Source organism: Amphiura filiformis, chromosome 2 (genome assembly GCF_039555335.1).
Source record: "Amphiura filiformis chromosome 2, Afil_fr2py, whole genome shotgun sequence".
Classification (NCBI taxonomy): domain Eukaryota; kingdom Metazoa; phylum Echinodermata; class Ophiuroidea; order Amphilepidida; family Amphiuridae; genus Amphiura; species Amphiura filiformis.
In genome coordinates, this window is record NC_092629.1 from 92,290,693 (window position 1) to 92,305,127 (window position 14,435).

Consider the following 14,435-nt stretch of genomic DNA (forward strand, 5'->3'; position numbering starts at 1 on the left):
GGGGGGGCGGCCCTGAAATTTTTGAGGTCTGTAAAGGGGGGTCCCAAAAATGTTTCGTAATGAACTTTTTTGCATCAGGCCCCCCTTACCATGCTTACAAGTGTTTGTGGACGGTCCCTAAGGCCTCAAAAAATAAATTGTTTGATTGGCGTAATATAAAAAAAATTAGGGTAGGTAGGTAGGTCAGGATTGTTTTATACTTTTTAAAGCTGTAAATTGCATCCGTTAAAGGCATTGGAACTTTTTTCCTTTTTCTTTTTTTAAAACTTATTTTGCAAAAAAAAGTACAAGGTCGGGCCTATTTTTAGGGTCTGTTGGATTACGCCAATCAAATAATTTTTTAGGCCTAAACTAAGACCCCATTTTTCATTTACACAAGGACAAAATGTTATTGTAAATTATTTATTAGCAAACATTTTAGGAAAATATTTAGTCAATACTTAATAACATTATGTTAGAATATTCTACATCTAAGTTTTCAAAAATGTTTTCTGAATGTTATTAAAATGTTTTACACCCTTTATATGACCCGACATGTGGTAGTGACCATCAGCTACTTGTAGCCAAAGTAAAACTAAAACTGAGAGCTAAGAGAGACAATGCACCACCTACCAGGTATGATGTTGACAACATTCCCACTCAATATTCAGTAGATGTGAAGAACAGGTTTGATGAGTTACTGAAAGTTAATGATGAGGAGCAGACCCCAAATGAATTGTGGGAAGACATGAAAGAAGCAGTCCAGAGCACAGCAAAGATGAAACGGAAACAGCCGTGGATCTCTCAGCAGACCTTAAACCTAGCTGATGACAGGAAGAGAGCAAAGGCAGATGGAGGAAAGGAAGAATGGGCACGCTTAAACAAAGAGGTCTCCAAAAGTGTTAAGGAGGACAAAAGAAACTACATCGAAAGGAAGTGTGTGGAAATGGAAAGATGTAAGGGTGACTCAAAAATAGCTTTTGGTATTGCCAAAGAATTTGAATATCTGGGTTCAATGATTAACAACAGTGGTGACAGCACAACTGAAATTAAGAGAAGACTGGCTATTGCAAGGACAACTGTGCAGGGCATGTCAAGCATATGGAAAAGCAGAGGCCTATCCATTGACCTCAAGGTACGCCTACTTCGTGCAACTGTGTTTTCCATTGCCACTTATGGATGCGAGTCTTGGGCTATGACCAAGAATGATAGGAAAAGAGTAGATGCTTTTGAGATGTGGTGTTACAGGAGGCTTCTCACGAGTGACATGGAAAGACAGGAGAACAAATTCCTGGATCCTTGACAAGATTGGTACAAGTCTAAGCATCAGAAGCGGCATAATGGAGAGAAAGCTGAAGTACTTTGGCCATATTGTCAGGAAACATGGAGGTGTAGAAAAACAGATTTTGCAAGGGGCCATGGAAGGCAACGAGGAAGAGGCGTCCACCAACATCTTGGACTAATGACGTGAAGCTGGTTTCTAACCAGGGAATGCAAGGTGCAACACACTTGGCATCGGATCGAGTGAGATGGCGTACTCTTGTGAAGACCACAGCAGCGCTACACAGCGCCACCTGACACAGAGATATGACCCGACATTTAAACGTTTTCTGTAAAACATTTTGTGTTTGCTGGGTATGATGAACCAACAACAAAAAGTCACTTATCAAAGGTTAAGGTGGTACTACACCCCTTGATAAATTTGTGACTATTTTTGCATTTTTCTCAAAAAAATAATAACATACTGGTAACAAAAGTTATGTATATTATAGGGGCAAGGAATCCAGTTACTTCACTGGAATTTCAGTGACTCATGACAAGCGGTAGGCTATTTATGATAAGAAAAGAGGTACCACTAGAATGTGCCTCATTTCTTAACATATTATATTGAACCACTTGTCTTGAATCACTGAAATTTCAGTGAAGTAATTGGATTTCTTGCACCATACACATAACATTTGTTACCAGTGTATAGTTATTTTTTGAGAAAAATGCAAAATTAGTCACAAAATTTATCAGGTGTAGTACCACCTTAAACCTCAATTATGATACGAATGACAGTTGTATATTTCCAACTCAAATTTTACTCATTTTAAGATAAGCACAGGCTTGTGTTGTAACAAGCTGCTTTATATGCATACTTCAATCTTGTTTCATTTCAAAATATTTTTAACATTTATGTGTGATAACTAGCTGTTTTTACTGTTGTCTTCATAATCTTGGTTTTTGATTTCAAAAGTTTGGTCATGTATTTTAAGAGATATTTACTTTCATGTACCATTGGCTGACACTAGTAATAAACACATTTACCATAAATGTCACTCAAATATCTGAAATGGTTGTTTTAATATTAAAGTAATAATAAGACTAGATGCCTTTTGGCGATGATTTGGAGTACATAATAAAGACACAAATTCCAGGTTTTATTCACAAAATAATGTGACTTGCTACCACGAAATCAGCATAAAGTCGCAAGGTGTTAGTCACTCAAAACGCCCTGGCTACTGCGTTGGTGTTCACTCACCTGTTAAAGCCACTAAGTATGTCCTTTGTGAATGGGGGCACAATGCATGGGCCATTCACGAAGGATAATACTACTGGCTTGTACAGGTGGCAGCAAACAAAGAACATCAACTTAGTCAGACCAAATATCTCGAAACTACCAACTCAACAAAATGAGTATAATGTCGCAGCGACTTTACGCTGATTTCGTGGCAGCAGGTCTCAAATAGTTCTTCCTGTCTAAAACCTTCGGGATCATGATGAATCTCCATATTTGTTCTTGGCAAACATTTTGTCTTGTTTTGATGATGTAACATTTATGGTTTTGGTTTGCTTTTTAAAGAGGTGTGGTGCCCAATTTTCTATGTTCTGTTTTCTATCTTAGCTTGAGGTCTACCATTAAAACAATATATTTAGACATTTTGCGTTGCATTGATCTAGCATTTTTAATACGAGAAGCAAAAACGTCTATAACAGTGCCCCATAGGATAGTACATACACTTCCGGTGTGGTTACCACACCATCTTCAACAAAAAATTTGCTGATACCAAAGTCTCAATTTTGATGAAGAAATATGGGTAATGAGGGTATAGATCGGGTCAAGGACCTTTAAGCCCCTGTAATAAGTACATTTCACATATAAGTGTTTGGTGACATCATCAAAACCAGACAAATTGTTTGACAAAATAATATCTAGAAATATCAGACCAGAGTAAGGCTGACAGTGCAGTAACCTGGACCTTTCCCTGCATGTAGTCCCTGTCTAAGTCTTTATCATAACTGAATGCGGAATAAATTTTAGGGGACTTTGGAAAGATCCATGTCATTGCGCTTAAACAGATCCTGTAAAGTAATTACAGTAATTGTGAAATAAACACAAGTTTGATTTTTTAGCATTTAACATTTAGTCTTGTACAATGTTTCATGATTTTTATCATTTGGGGAAAATTTGTGAGGTTCTCCCTCATTTCCTGTGATCAATTAACATCTCTATTCTATCCAATGGATTAGATCAGAGCACAGGCTATTCCATTTAGAGTCCTCACTCCTATGGATTAGATCAGAGCACAGGCTATTCCATTTAGAGTCCTCACTCCTGTGGATTCTTGATATTACACCCACCATGCTTTTAAGATGGTGCTTCTCATCAGCAACTCATTTTTTTAAAAGATTTAAGGACCTTTTTTCAGCATCCGCTACCAGATCTGCCACATTAGCATTTAAAACACAAAAGGTCCGTATAAAGCAAAGTCCACAATGTCTACATTTGAAATCCAGAATTCTACTCATGTACAGCACACAAGGAAATATAATATATGAGTAGTATATGATGTACCTTTGTTATGGATGATAAGTGGAGTTCATCAAGTGGAGGCTTTTATGGCAAATGAGACGCAATCCTGATCTGCTTTCCAAACATATAGTGTTTCTATAAATTAAGCTGCTGAAAACAAAATTTCTTGACATTTCAAATTAGGAAGGTACTGGCTTCATACTTTCCTGCCGCTTGCCGCTCTGTTGATGATTTTGCTTCACTGCGCAGTTGCACCAGAAATGCCAGTGGTGACCAGCGGAAAGCCGATATATTGATTACTTCACCGCTTTGCCCAAAAACAGCAGATTGTTAGGAGTTGAATTCAAGTCAACTCCGGAGTGCTCCCACTCTGACGTTATGAGAACATATGGGCTTTTTGGCTAATGAGCACAGACCGGTACCGAGCGGCAACAATGACTTTCAGATCATGACGCTACTACTCAATGTCGTCACATAAAATGAAATTTACTCAATTGTAAAATATTCCATATAAGGAAAGAGCAGATGCTTCAATGGGCTATTACACTAGAAATCCATACTCCCCTTATGGAAGACAAGACCTTAATCTCACACACCAAAAGTGTGAATTTCAAATGGGGTTACCTGAATGAGTGACTCCATTTGAAATCTAAACCCCCTGTGTGGGAGATTAAGATGATGTCTTCAATAGGAGGGTGTATGGATTTCAGTTGTAACAGCCCTATTTTGCTATAAAAGCACTCACACAAGAAACAACTTAGAGGGCGCCAGTCCGGAATCTTGACAAATGCTTGTCTATAGGGCTGTGCAAGAATTATGAGCCCCGGTGGGAGTGTAAAATGGGGGGCCAAAAGAGGGGGGGCAGCATTTTTAGGTAAGCCAAGAGGGGGGCAAGTAATTTTGGCACACATTCTTGGGGTGCATTTTAAATAAAACGCTCTAAAAAGGCTTAGGAAAACAGTATGGAAACGCTTCAATATGCAAATTTTCCTGCTCGTTGTGCTTGCAGCAGGTGTCTAGACCATTAAAAGTTTGCAAATTGGGAGACGGGAGGGGGGGACAAGCGATATTTGGCAAGCTGTTTAGAAATTTTACCCCGAGGAGGAGCACATAATTATTACACAGCCCCTGATGAGTCAGTTAGGTCTTGAGATTGTTCATCATTTGATTGAAGGTGCTCCTGGAAGCCACTCAAGTATCCTCATACTTGATACCATGATAATGCTACCGATTGTAAATGAATGATGGCAGCTATTGGTAATACAGCTTTGCTGCACCCACACAACGATTTATGCACGTGTTCTTAGCAGTCAACAACGTCTTTGAGTTCTTCTAGGAACTTGATGTAATTGCCGTGTTCCACACTGGTAGCTATGTCCGACAGCTTTTCTACAAAGTCGTTATCAACGCCTCGCTCGTTCATCATCCTCAGCAGCATATCGTACAGGGTCTGTCAAAATAAGCAACACAATATATATTTACAATGTAAGTTTACCTTAAAAAGTTTATTTAAAAAAAAAAATTTCTGGCAAGTCCAGCGACCCCTTTTGGATGAGGCCGTAGTTTGGAAACCGCTGGTTTAGGATGCACATGTGAGGATCAGGTATTTAGGATAAGAATAAGGGTTACTTATTTATAACATTCAGCCGAAGGCAGGCAGAGCCCAACTCAGAGGCTGCTAAATTAAGGGCATGCCAACTGAATATGATGGTACAAGGATATGGGAAGAAGATTTTGGAAGCAGGAGAAAATCCAGAGGACCCGGAGAAAAACCTACAAGGTCGAGCATGGATCGACAACCTAACTCACATGTGGCAACGTGGGGAATTGAACCTGGGCCGCAGCGGTGAGAAGCGAGTGAGAAAACCACTATCTATAGCATGATCAGCTCGTAATCGGTGGGCCTTATGACATCACGGATTGATATCAATATATTTTATTTTGAGAATTAGATTGTGACATCTTGCCAAAAGCATCACAGATTATTAATTGAAAGTCCTATATTGTCTACTTTCTTTAACATGCAAAATATAGATCAGACAGGTCAAATATATCACTCTCAACGTGGGTCTACTTTTCGGTGTAGTGATAAAAGCCTAACAATTCCCGCCGATTACAAGCTGATCAAACTATACACCAATCCATGTGGGTTTGGGTTAGGATTAAGGTTAAGGTAAGGATTTTGGTTGGGGCTTGTTGTGCGGTGTTAATTCAGGGCAGTCTTAATGCCAAGGAACAAGAGATGGGAACTTTGGCCTCATACAGTATCACTATCATTGACACCGACTTCCTCACTAACATTTGACCCCTGTACTTACCCCATCCATGACCTCTGACCCCACACAGTAGGTGCTGTCACTAGATGTACCCCTATGGATGCTGACTTCATCAATTAGGAATAGATCTTTCTCTACATCCGCCTCTCCTTCTTCATGTAAATCATCCTCATCTAGTTCACTCTCTGTGTAATGACATTTGATTGACAGCACGGACTCAGTGTCCTTTGTAATTTCTACTGTGAAATCGGGATAGGCTCGCATCTGTTGAAAAGAAAAAACAGTTCTTAAATGACGAAAAAAGAACTCAAACCCTGCTCTAGGGTAGATTGGCAAGTTTTCCGTGATTTAAAACACCAAATTCTGCAATTTTTCGTGCATGGTTTGTCAAAAACAAATTCTGTGATTTTCCGTGATGTAATTTCAATTCCATGTTCACATTCCGTGATTAAAAATTACATTTCACAAATCAATGTCTACTCCATGTCTAGTTGTTTTAAGGTTGGTATCTTTGAAGACAGACTTCCATTTTCATTATTTTTACCTCACATTCTCAATATTTTTTCTTCATTTCTATTTTTTGTGTGTGTTTTTCGTTTTTTTCTTATCCATGGATTTGTCCGTTTTTCTGTGACATCCAAAACTTACCACTTTACTCTAGGGCCCCAGATTTCGCATTTTGGGGAATGTAACAATATTTTTTCAGCTCCATGAAATTAACAACAGCAGTTTTTTGGCAGCAGTGGATTGATTTTGGCTGGGATTTTGCAGAAAAAAATTCAGAACATTTTAAAAATATGTTTGCACAAAAATGCAGGTCATAAACACAGTACTGTAAACAAAAAGGCTGGCTCCTACATTCTACAGTTGTAGGAGCAGGCTTTCCAAGCTGAACCAATGTCACCCTGGCCTTGGCTGTCACTAGTCTTCATAACAATTGTGAGTGGACACTACGAATGAGCCCTAAACTTAGCAAATTGTATTCTGAGATACAGTGCAAAATATGTGTGAAAGTCGTATTCATAGGTGTCTCAATTAGGTGCGACATGTTTCTCATTTGATAGCGTTTAAACCAATCAATAATCCTATTGCTGAAGAGGATAATAATCTTCTACATATAGAATGATTAATCTAGTCTTTCTATGCTTTGGCTAAATCCTGTTCAAGTGGCGGGTTACAATTGCATTGTATTTTGTCTAGGTATGTATAACCAACAATAAACAATAAACAATGAGAGGACATTCCTGAACCTTGTTGACTTGGGGATGATTTGAAATGACCGGCAATTATGACTTTATTACCAGCAATGTGGAAAAAGAGACACATGTAAAACCAAAAACAGGGTACCATTTTGTTGAAGGAGCAGAGTTCAACAAACCATAACCCCGCTACTGGATATCTTTATTTTAAACACGAAATAAAACAATTTTGACCGGGGGAGGAATTTACGGCTCATTCGCCATGACAGGTCACAATTGGTCCAGGAGCACACTGGGCAGATGCCAACCACACTGAAATCACAATGCAATCTAATGGACCGTACAAAAAACCTTCCTGAATCAAATTTGTTCAATCAATCATATATTTTGTATCCATTCATCCAGCCCTCGAATTAAGGATCTGAAGGGGCACGGCAACTTTTTTAGGGCAAGTTGATAATTGCCGTGGATTTTCACTGAAAAGGCAAGGCAGCACGGCAATTTGTAATATTTCAAAAGGGCATCAAGGCAACTGTTGAAAATTTGAGAAGGGCACCAAGGCAATTTTTCAAAAGCGAATAGATGCATTACCGTCAGCTGAATTCGACACCAAAGTAAAATTCGACTCTCAACTTTACACTAAAACTAACCTGATTGCTTAAAAACCTGCTTTATAATAAAAAGCAATAAAAAATCAACAGTTTAATTTTGCGATCCCTAGTTCTGAGCTGCAAAACTGACTCGAAACAGCGATGAAACAGCTGTATCTTTGGTAATAATATTGATCAAATTCGCCGGGATAAAAACTATTTCGTGCAAAACATATCTAGAGATGGGCTCACATGTACATGATAAGACGATACCGGAAGGGTATCGCCATCGGTTTGCAATGGGAAGTCAATGTTTGATAATCGAGAGAACAATTGATTTGCCCAGCGCTCAGATTTTGTTCATGACACGAGGTCGAGGAAGCTTTAGTTACTAACAGCGTTTCTGATTGGTCAATAGTACGTTGAAGGTATTTCTCTGACCAATCGAGTAAATGAATAGCAACCAGATAATGTATAATAGCTGATGTGATTGGCTGAATATGTAAGCTTACGTAGGGGTAATGAATATTAATTCACAACAAACTATTGTGTATACTGTGATTGATAGCTGGGTTACGATGCTCAAAATAGCGATCGTGTTCAAGATTTTCAATTTAATTTTCCACAATTTTGCGGGGATTTAACCAGTACTTGTTAATGATTTTATAATGAAGGGACAGGGCTGGCCGGCTAGGGCACCCACGGCAACTTCATTTAGGGGCACGGCAAGTGACTGCCGTCGGTAAAGGACATATTTTGAGGGCATTGCGGCAATGGGGGTGGGCACCCACGGCAATATGCCGTCGGTGCCGTGGGTTAATTCGAGGGCTGCATTCATCATGCAATAATATACATTTGTTTGCAGGAATGTACTAAAAATTCCTTAATTACAGGGAGTCTCATTGAGAATCAGGGAGGGTTGGCTTATCTGCACTGGGCCTTGTGCTCCTGGGGTCCACTTTACGAAGTTCGTAAGTCTCGAAATCGTTCGTAACTTACGACGAGTCGTAAGTTCCATTTCACTAAACTTACTTATGAACGGTACCTTTCGTACATTATAGGATTTACTACAGGGATCCTTCGTAAAGTTATGTCTAGTATTGGGTATTCGTAACTTTACAATGGTTGCATGAGTTACGAAGGGTTAAAAGCTTAGTGAAATGGACCCTAGAGCCAGGGTTCGATTTAACTGGTGTCGTGGAGCAAAATGCTCCCCATTTTGGACAACCTGCTACACAAATTTCAGCTTGTATAGCAATTTTTTACAATGTAAACATATGCTAATATTATAAGAACATCACCGAAATAAGGTTTCACTAAAAATTGCTAGACGCAAAATCGCAAATTTTCAAGTAAAGTAAATCGAACCCTGCCTAGAGCATTTAATCTGTGCATTGGATACGTACAGCTGGTGGAGTTGGTTCTTCATCTTGACCTCCTGATACTTCATCACCTACATCTTCTGCTTCCACTGAATGATTCACATTAAATTTAACTGCAATCCTGAAAATCAAACAAAAACAATATCCACAATTAAGCTTACGAAAAACAAGTGTCAGCGCTTTATACCCTGTCTGGTCACGTCATACACGAAGTAACGTTAGATACGGTTCAGTAAATCACAGGTGGGCAAATGTGCTGTGTGGTTCTGGAGCTGAATTTATAGTACCACTCCATCGTTTGGAAAAAAGCTTTTCCCATGCATGCTCAGCGGTCGCATGGACTAAATTCCCACAAGCACCATAACCCAATCACAAGCCAATCAATGAACGACAATATTGAACGTGACAGCCTTTTTCGGTAGTGTAAAAAAAACAACAACGGGACCCCTAAAAGCGAGACTAACTTAAGTCTAACTCTAACCAGATTGCTAAATAAATTCAGCAGGTTTGTTGATAAACATTATAACACTTCCTTAGTCACGTGTATGATCCTCTCCTGGCTGATAAAACACCCTCTTCAGTCGGGATACGTCCAACCGGAAGTATGGATCTGCAACCATCATTCTGATGATGCCTATTGACCATGATAGGTGAAACCGTCAAATAGTGAGTTTACTTTTGGTTTTGTTTCAATGAAATCTTTTATAATCTAACCAGATTGGTTTAAAAAACTACTTGGACAATTGCTATCCCTGTCAGCGTGCTCGATTCTTAACAACCATGTTGAGGTTTCGAGAGGTGATTTCACCTGATGATTCAGCGAGCGAGTATTGATTCAGCTTGACAACTCCTTTCCCAGCTGCAACAACAATACAGGGAGACAATCACCACGATCACTGACATTTTACATACCGTAATGGATATATGACTTGTTTATGCATCGGGTGGATTTTCCGATTGAGGTAAGGTTTTTGGCTTATTCCAGCGAAAATATTCTCATTTTTCTTCATCAAAGATGCTATCGATGACCAGTTTTTTGAGGACATTTTGATAACAGGCAACTTCCAAACGTCATGGGGTAGAAATGATAGTCTGTACAATTGTACAAAATATACATTTTGATATACCGTATTCGTCAAATAAACGCCCCGAGGCGTTACAATTTCCCAAGGGGCGTTTATTCAAGGTCAATTTTAGAACGATAATTCCCGTTAAAATCATTAGGTAAACTAAAACACACACTAAAATGACGAACTATGAACTAGAAACACTGACTTCTGGCTCACTTCCTGGTTTCTGATCCAGATTTTCGCCAATTATTGACGCTATTATCGACCATGTGCGCAACTTGGTAAGCTTAACTACACAAGATAGCATGGAAATATCGGCATTTTTGAAACATCTTGGTTGAAAAAAGTGGTGGGGGGCGTTTATTTGAGGGGGGGGCGACTATTTGACGAAATACGGTATAGGTCTAAATTTATGTGCACAAAATGGAACCATCATTTACTGTCAAAGGCTAGGAATGTATGGCGTGTATACATCAGCAGTAGGCCTACTGCTGTGAGAAGGACACGTCTGAGCAAAAAGTAGATCAGTTGGCCCTTTGGGTCAGCTGCAGGGCCGGATTTACCTTTTTGGGGGCCCTGAGCCAGGGTAAAATTTTGAGGCCCCCAACGCACCGTGAGTAAGGCATGTGCACTCAAGTGGCCAAATTTTAAGATTTTAGTAGGACATTTGCGCGCAAAGCGAACAAATTTTTCCAGATAACAGGCCAGTAAAAATGTTGCAATTTTTGTACCGGTACCCTATTTTGGCCCAAACCGTGGTATTTTTCGGCTAAAATGGAAGATGCACACTGCACTAGGCCTGGCATTTTCGGGTAATTTTGTACCCGGGAACACGCCGCAATTTTCGGGCGGGTAACCGGGTACCAAATGAAATTGAAAAAAATTTTTTTTTTTTTTTTTTTATTTTTTCGGTTTTGTAGTGTCTCTGGACCTAGACCTAAATGCCAGGATCATTCATGGTTGACCTAAAAAAAAAAAAAAAAAAAAAAAAAAAAAAAAAATTTCAAGATATTTTGTTTTTTTATATGAAAATTGATAATTTGTATTCATGTCATAGTCTATTAATGATTTCAAAATGTATTGAATTTGAATGCATTTTAAAATCATTAATAGACTATGACATGAATACAAATTATCAATTTTCATATTAAAAATAACAAAATATCTTGAATTTTTTTTTTTTTTTTTTTTAGGTCAACCATGAATGATCCTAGCATTTAGGTCTAGGTCCAGGGACACTACAAAACCGAAAAAATAAAAACTTAAAAAAAAAAAAAAAAAAAAAAAAAAAAAAATTTTTTTTTTTGTTTTGAATTCGGTACCGGGAGGGTATTTCCTACCCGGGTAATGTAATCTCGGGCGGGTACCCGTTTACCCGACCGAAAATGCCAGCCTTACACTGCACAGGACAATTTTGGGGGCCCTGGGCGGCTGGGCCCGGCCCATCTGGCCCTAAGGTAAATCCGGTCCTGGTCAGCTGGGACGATTTCCAGCTGGCCCAAGGGCAAATCCACTGGCTCAGATTTTTTGTGGATCAATCTATATTGGCTTCATAAATGACTGGTTCTGACTCTGATCTGTCTACTATTAGTATTACAGATGCCACAGAGCCACTTTTCAGCCAAACAGTGTCTCCAGGTTCCAGCTAGTTGACAGAAACCAGTACATCAATTTACACTAAATTACGAGGGGGTATCCAAAAGTTTTTAACATCGCCCAGAAGTGAACAAGCTATACCGATGAAGTTTTGTCAGTGCAATCACTGGTCCTTATGTACATTATGGTCCAAAAATGGTCTCATAAGTATGTTTACTTTTTTACAGGTGGCGCTAGATGGGCAGTACATTTGTAGGCAACCTGCAAGATGGTGAAAATTGAGGCACGCAGCGTGATTAAGTTCATGCATTTGAAGAGTTAGGCGTACAATGCTCAGAAAATCTATGATGAAATGAAAGCAATCTACGGTGATGATTGCCCATCATATGGCACTATTGCTTTTTGAAAAAGGAATTTCCAAACTGGCCACATGTCCCTCACAGATGAGCTAAGAAGTGGACGTCCATCACTTACGGATGATGAAAAAAAAAAAAAAAAACTCAAGAAAGTGGAGGATCTTATCATGAAAAGGTTATGCGCCGACTTCCCATCTAGCACCACCTGTGAAGAAAGTAAACATACTTATGAGACCATTTTTGGACCATAATGTACATAAGGACCAGTGATTACACTGACAAAATTTCATCGGTATAGCTCTTTCACTTCTGGGTGATGTCAAAAACTTTTGGATACCCCCCTCGTACAGTTACTATATTCCATTCAAAATGTTCTTACGTGTCTCCATCTTTGGTTTTTGACAGTGTCGCTGAAGCGCCATCTATTGACAAGCTGAATCCTGGTATCTGCTCGGGAGCTTGTTTTCCATCTTTTTCTAGTTTGATTTCTTCCTCTAAAAATCTGGAGAGCTCTTTGTCACCTGTCAAGACAAAATTAATGGAAACAAAAATAAACCAATATTTCAGAAGTCTGTACTTAATTTATGTATAATTAGCAAAAATAATAATTTATATAGGCCGCCAGTATTTTTTCTTTTGAGATATCAATCACTAAATGGAGCCACTCGAAAAAAGCAGACTTGTTGCAAAGTACGGACCCGTTCGAAAAAACATAGACTTTGAAAAATCGCTGACGCTTAAAAATACAAATTGGATTTCAATATTTTTTTAGATTTCTATTTGATTTCATCCCTTTTTAGTTGTTTTAAATATTAAACAAATGAGAGCAATTCTAAAACGTTTGTTTTTTTGCGTTCAACGGCCTGTATGATTGTGTGTGAATGGAAAACAACGGGAGTATGCGCTGCACAGTAGTGCACAGTGGACAGCCTTATGAGACTGATGCTTAATATTATTTTAAAAATTATAAAAGATTGTCTCCTCCATCAGGCTCATGCTAGCAGCGTTCGAAATAGGGCCGGTCAGCCGGTCATTGGCTGTAACTTTTTGGCCTGGCCTGTAACTTTTCTGACTGGTATCTAGTTGCTGGCACAGCTGGCCGGTAACTTTTTAAGGTCAAGCCCGGCTGGCCTGTAACTTTTTGAGGTATATTTCGAACACTGCATGCTAGCCTACCGGGATAGGGACAGGCACATCTGAGCGAGGGCGCTATTTATTTTACTTGATAATAAAGCCCTATGTAAATCTGTGCCATTTTGTGCCACTGAAAACACCATTTTTGGAGAAAATGATGAATAAAACCAAAATTAATCTGTTTCAGATGCTCTAGTTTGCATTGACAACAGATTCAATTTATTATTATATTATTTTAAAAATTATAAAAGATTGTCTCCTCCATCAGGCTCATGCTAGCAGCGTTAGAAATAGGGACGGTCAGCCGGTCATTGGCTGTAACTTTTGGCCTGGCCTGTAACTTTTCTGACTGGTATCTAGTTGCTGGCACAGCTGGCCGGTAACTTTTTAAGGTCAAGCCCGGCTGGCCTGTAACTTTTTGAGGTATATTTCGAACACTGCATGCTAGCCTACCGGGTCCGGGACAATCTTTTATAATAATTTTTATTTTATTATGACATGTCATTGTCAGTGTATTTTTGTATTTTGATGTATTTTAGCCAGAAAAAAAAAAAAATATGATGATCATCATCATAAAGTCATGAATCGAGTAGCAATAACAAATTGCGATATGCGTTTGTTGACAAAAGCTTCCTGCATTCCTGGCTTACCCTCTGTGTGTAGCCTTGCATGATGTCCACAGCTACACGTCTGGCTAACACTGGGCCATCGTAACCTGGTTACATGTTGAGATCCCAGATTGTCAATTGATTGACACGAATGAATCCCACTGCCTGAACCATTCGACGATGCGGTCAAACACCACATCGAACGAGTGAACGCGCGTGATATTTGTGTCTCTTTTTGAACACCCAGGAACGATCGAGCAAATGCAGACGATGTAACGGCTTGTCTACTTTGTGAAAATACCTTTCTGCCCACATTTGTGGCAGCTTTAACTGCAGAAAACGACATTTTAGACGGTGTTTCAAACCCACGTGTGTTGTGTACAATGTATGCAGCCGAAGATTTTTGGATGTCGAAGTCTAGGGTCAAAGGTAAAAGGTCAAATCATAGG

General features: G+C 39.1%; 1 protein-coding gene across 1 annotated transcript; it reads right to left on the reverse strand.

The window, feature by feature from the left end:
- Positions 1-4,555: 4,555 nt before the first annotated feature.
- Positions 4,556-14,382, reverse strand: LOC140146836 (complement component 1 Q subcomponent-binding protein, mitochondrial-like). The gene is made up of 5 exons (XM_072168717.1): positions 14,029-14,382; positions 12,624-12,765; positions 9,247-9,343; positions 6,094-6,315; positions 4,556-5,225 (listed from the first exon to the last, which is right to left on the reverse strand). Exons 1-5 carry the CDS (start codon positions 14,330-14,332, stop codon positions 5,079-5,081), a joined length of 912 nt encoding a protein of 303 aa, XP_072024818.1. The 5' UTR covers positions 14,333-14,382; the 3' UTR covers positions 4,556-5,078.
- Positions 14,383-14,435: the final 53 nt, after the last annotated feature.

What these genes read in the sequence shown, in the direction of transcription:
- LOC140146836 (XM_072168717.1), bottom strand. Translation starts at nt 14,332, where the DNA reads ATGTCGTTTTCTGCAGTTAAAGCTGCCACAAATGTGGGCAGAAAGGTA. An exon ending in TGCAAGGCTACACACAGAGG is followed by an intron (nt 12,766 to 14,028) that starts GTAAGCCAGGAA and finishes TTGTCTTGACAG; the next exon opens with GTGACAAAGAGCTCTCCAGA. An exon ending in AAGAACCAACTCCACCAGCT is followed by an intron (nt 6,316 to 9,246) that starts GTACGTATCCAA and finishes TCTTTTCAACAG; the next exon opens with ATGCGAGCCTATCCCGATTT.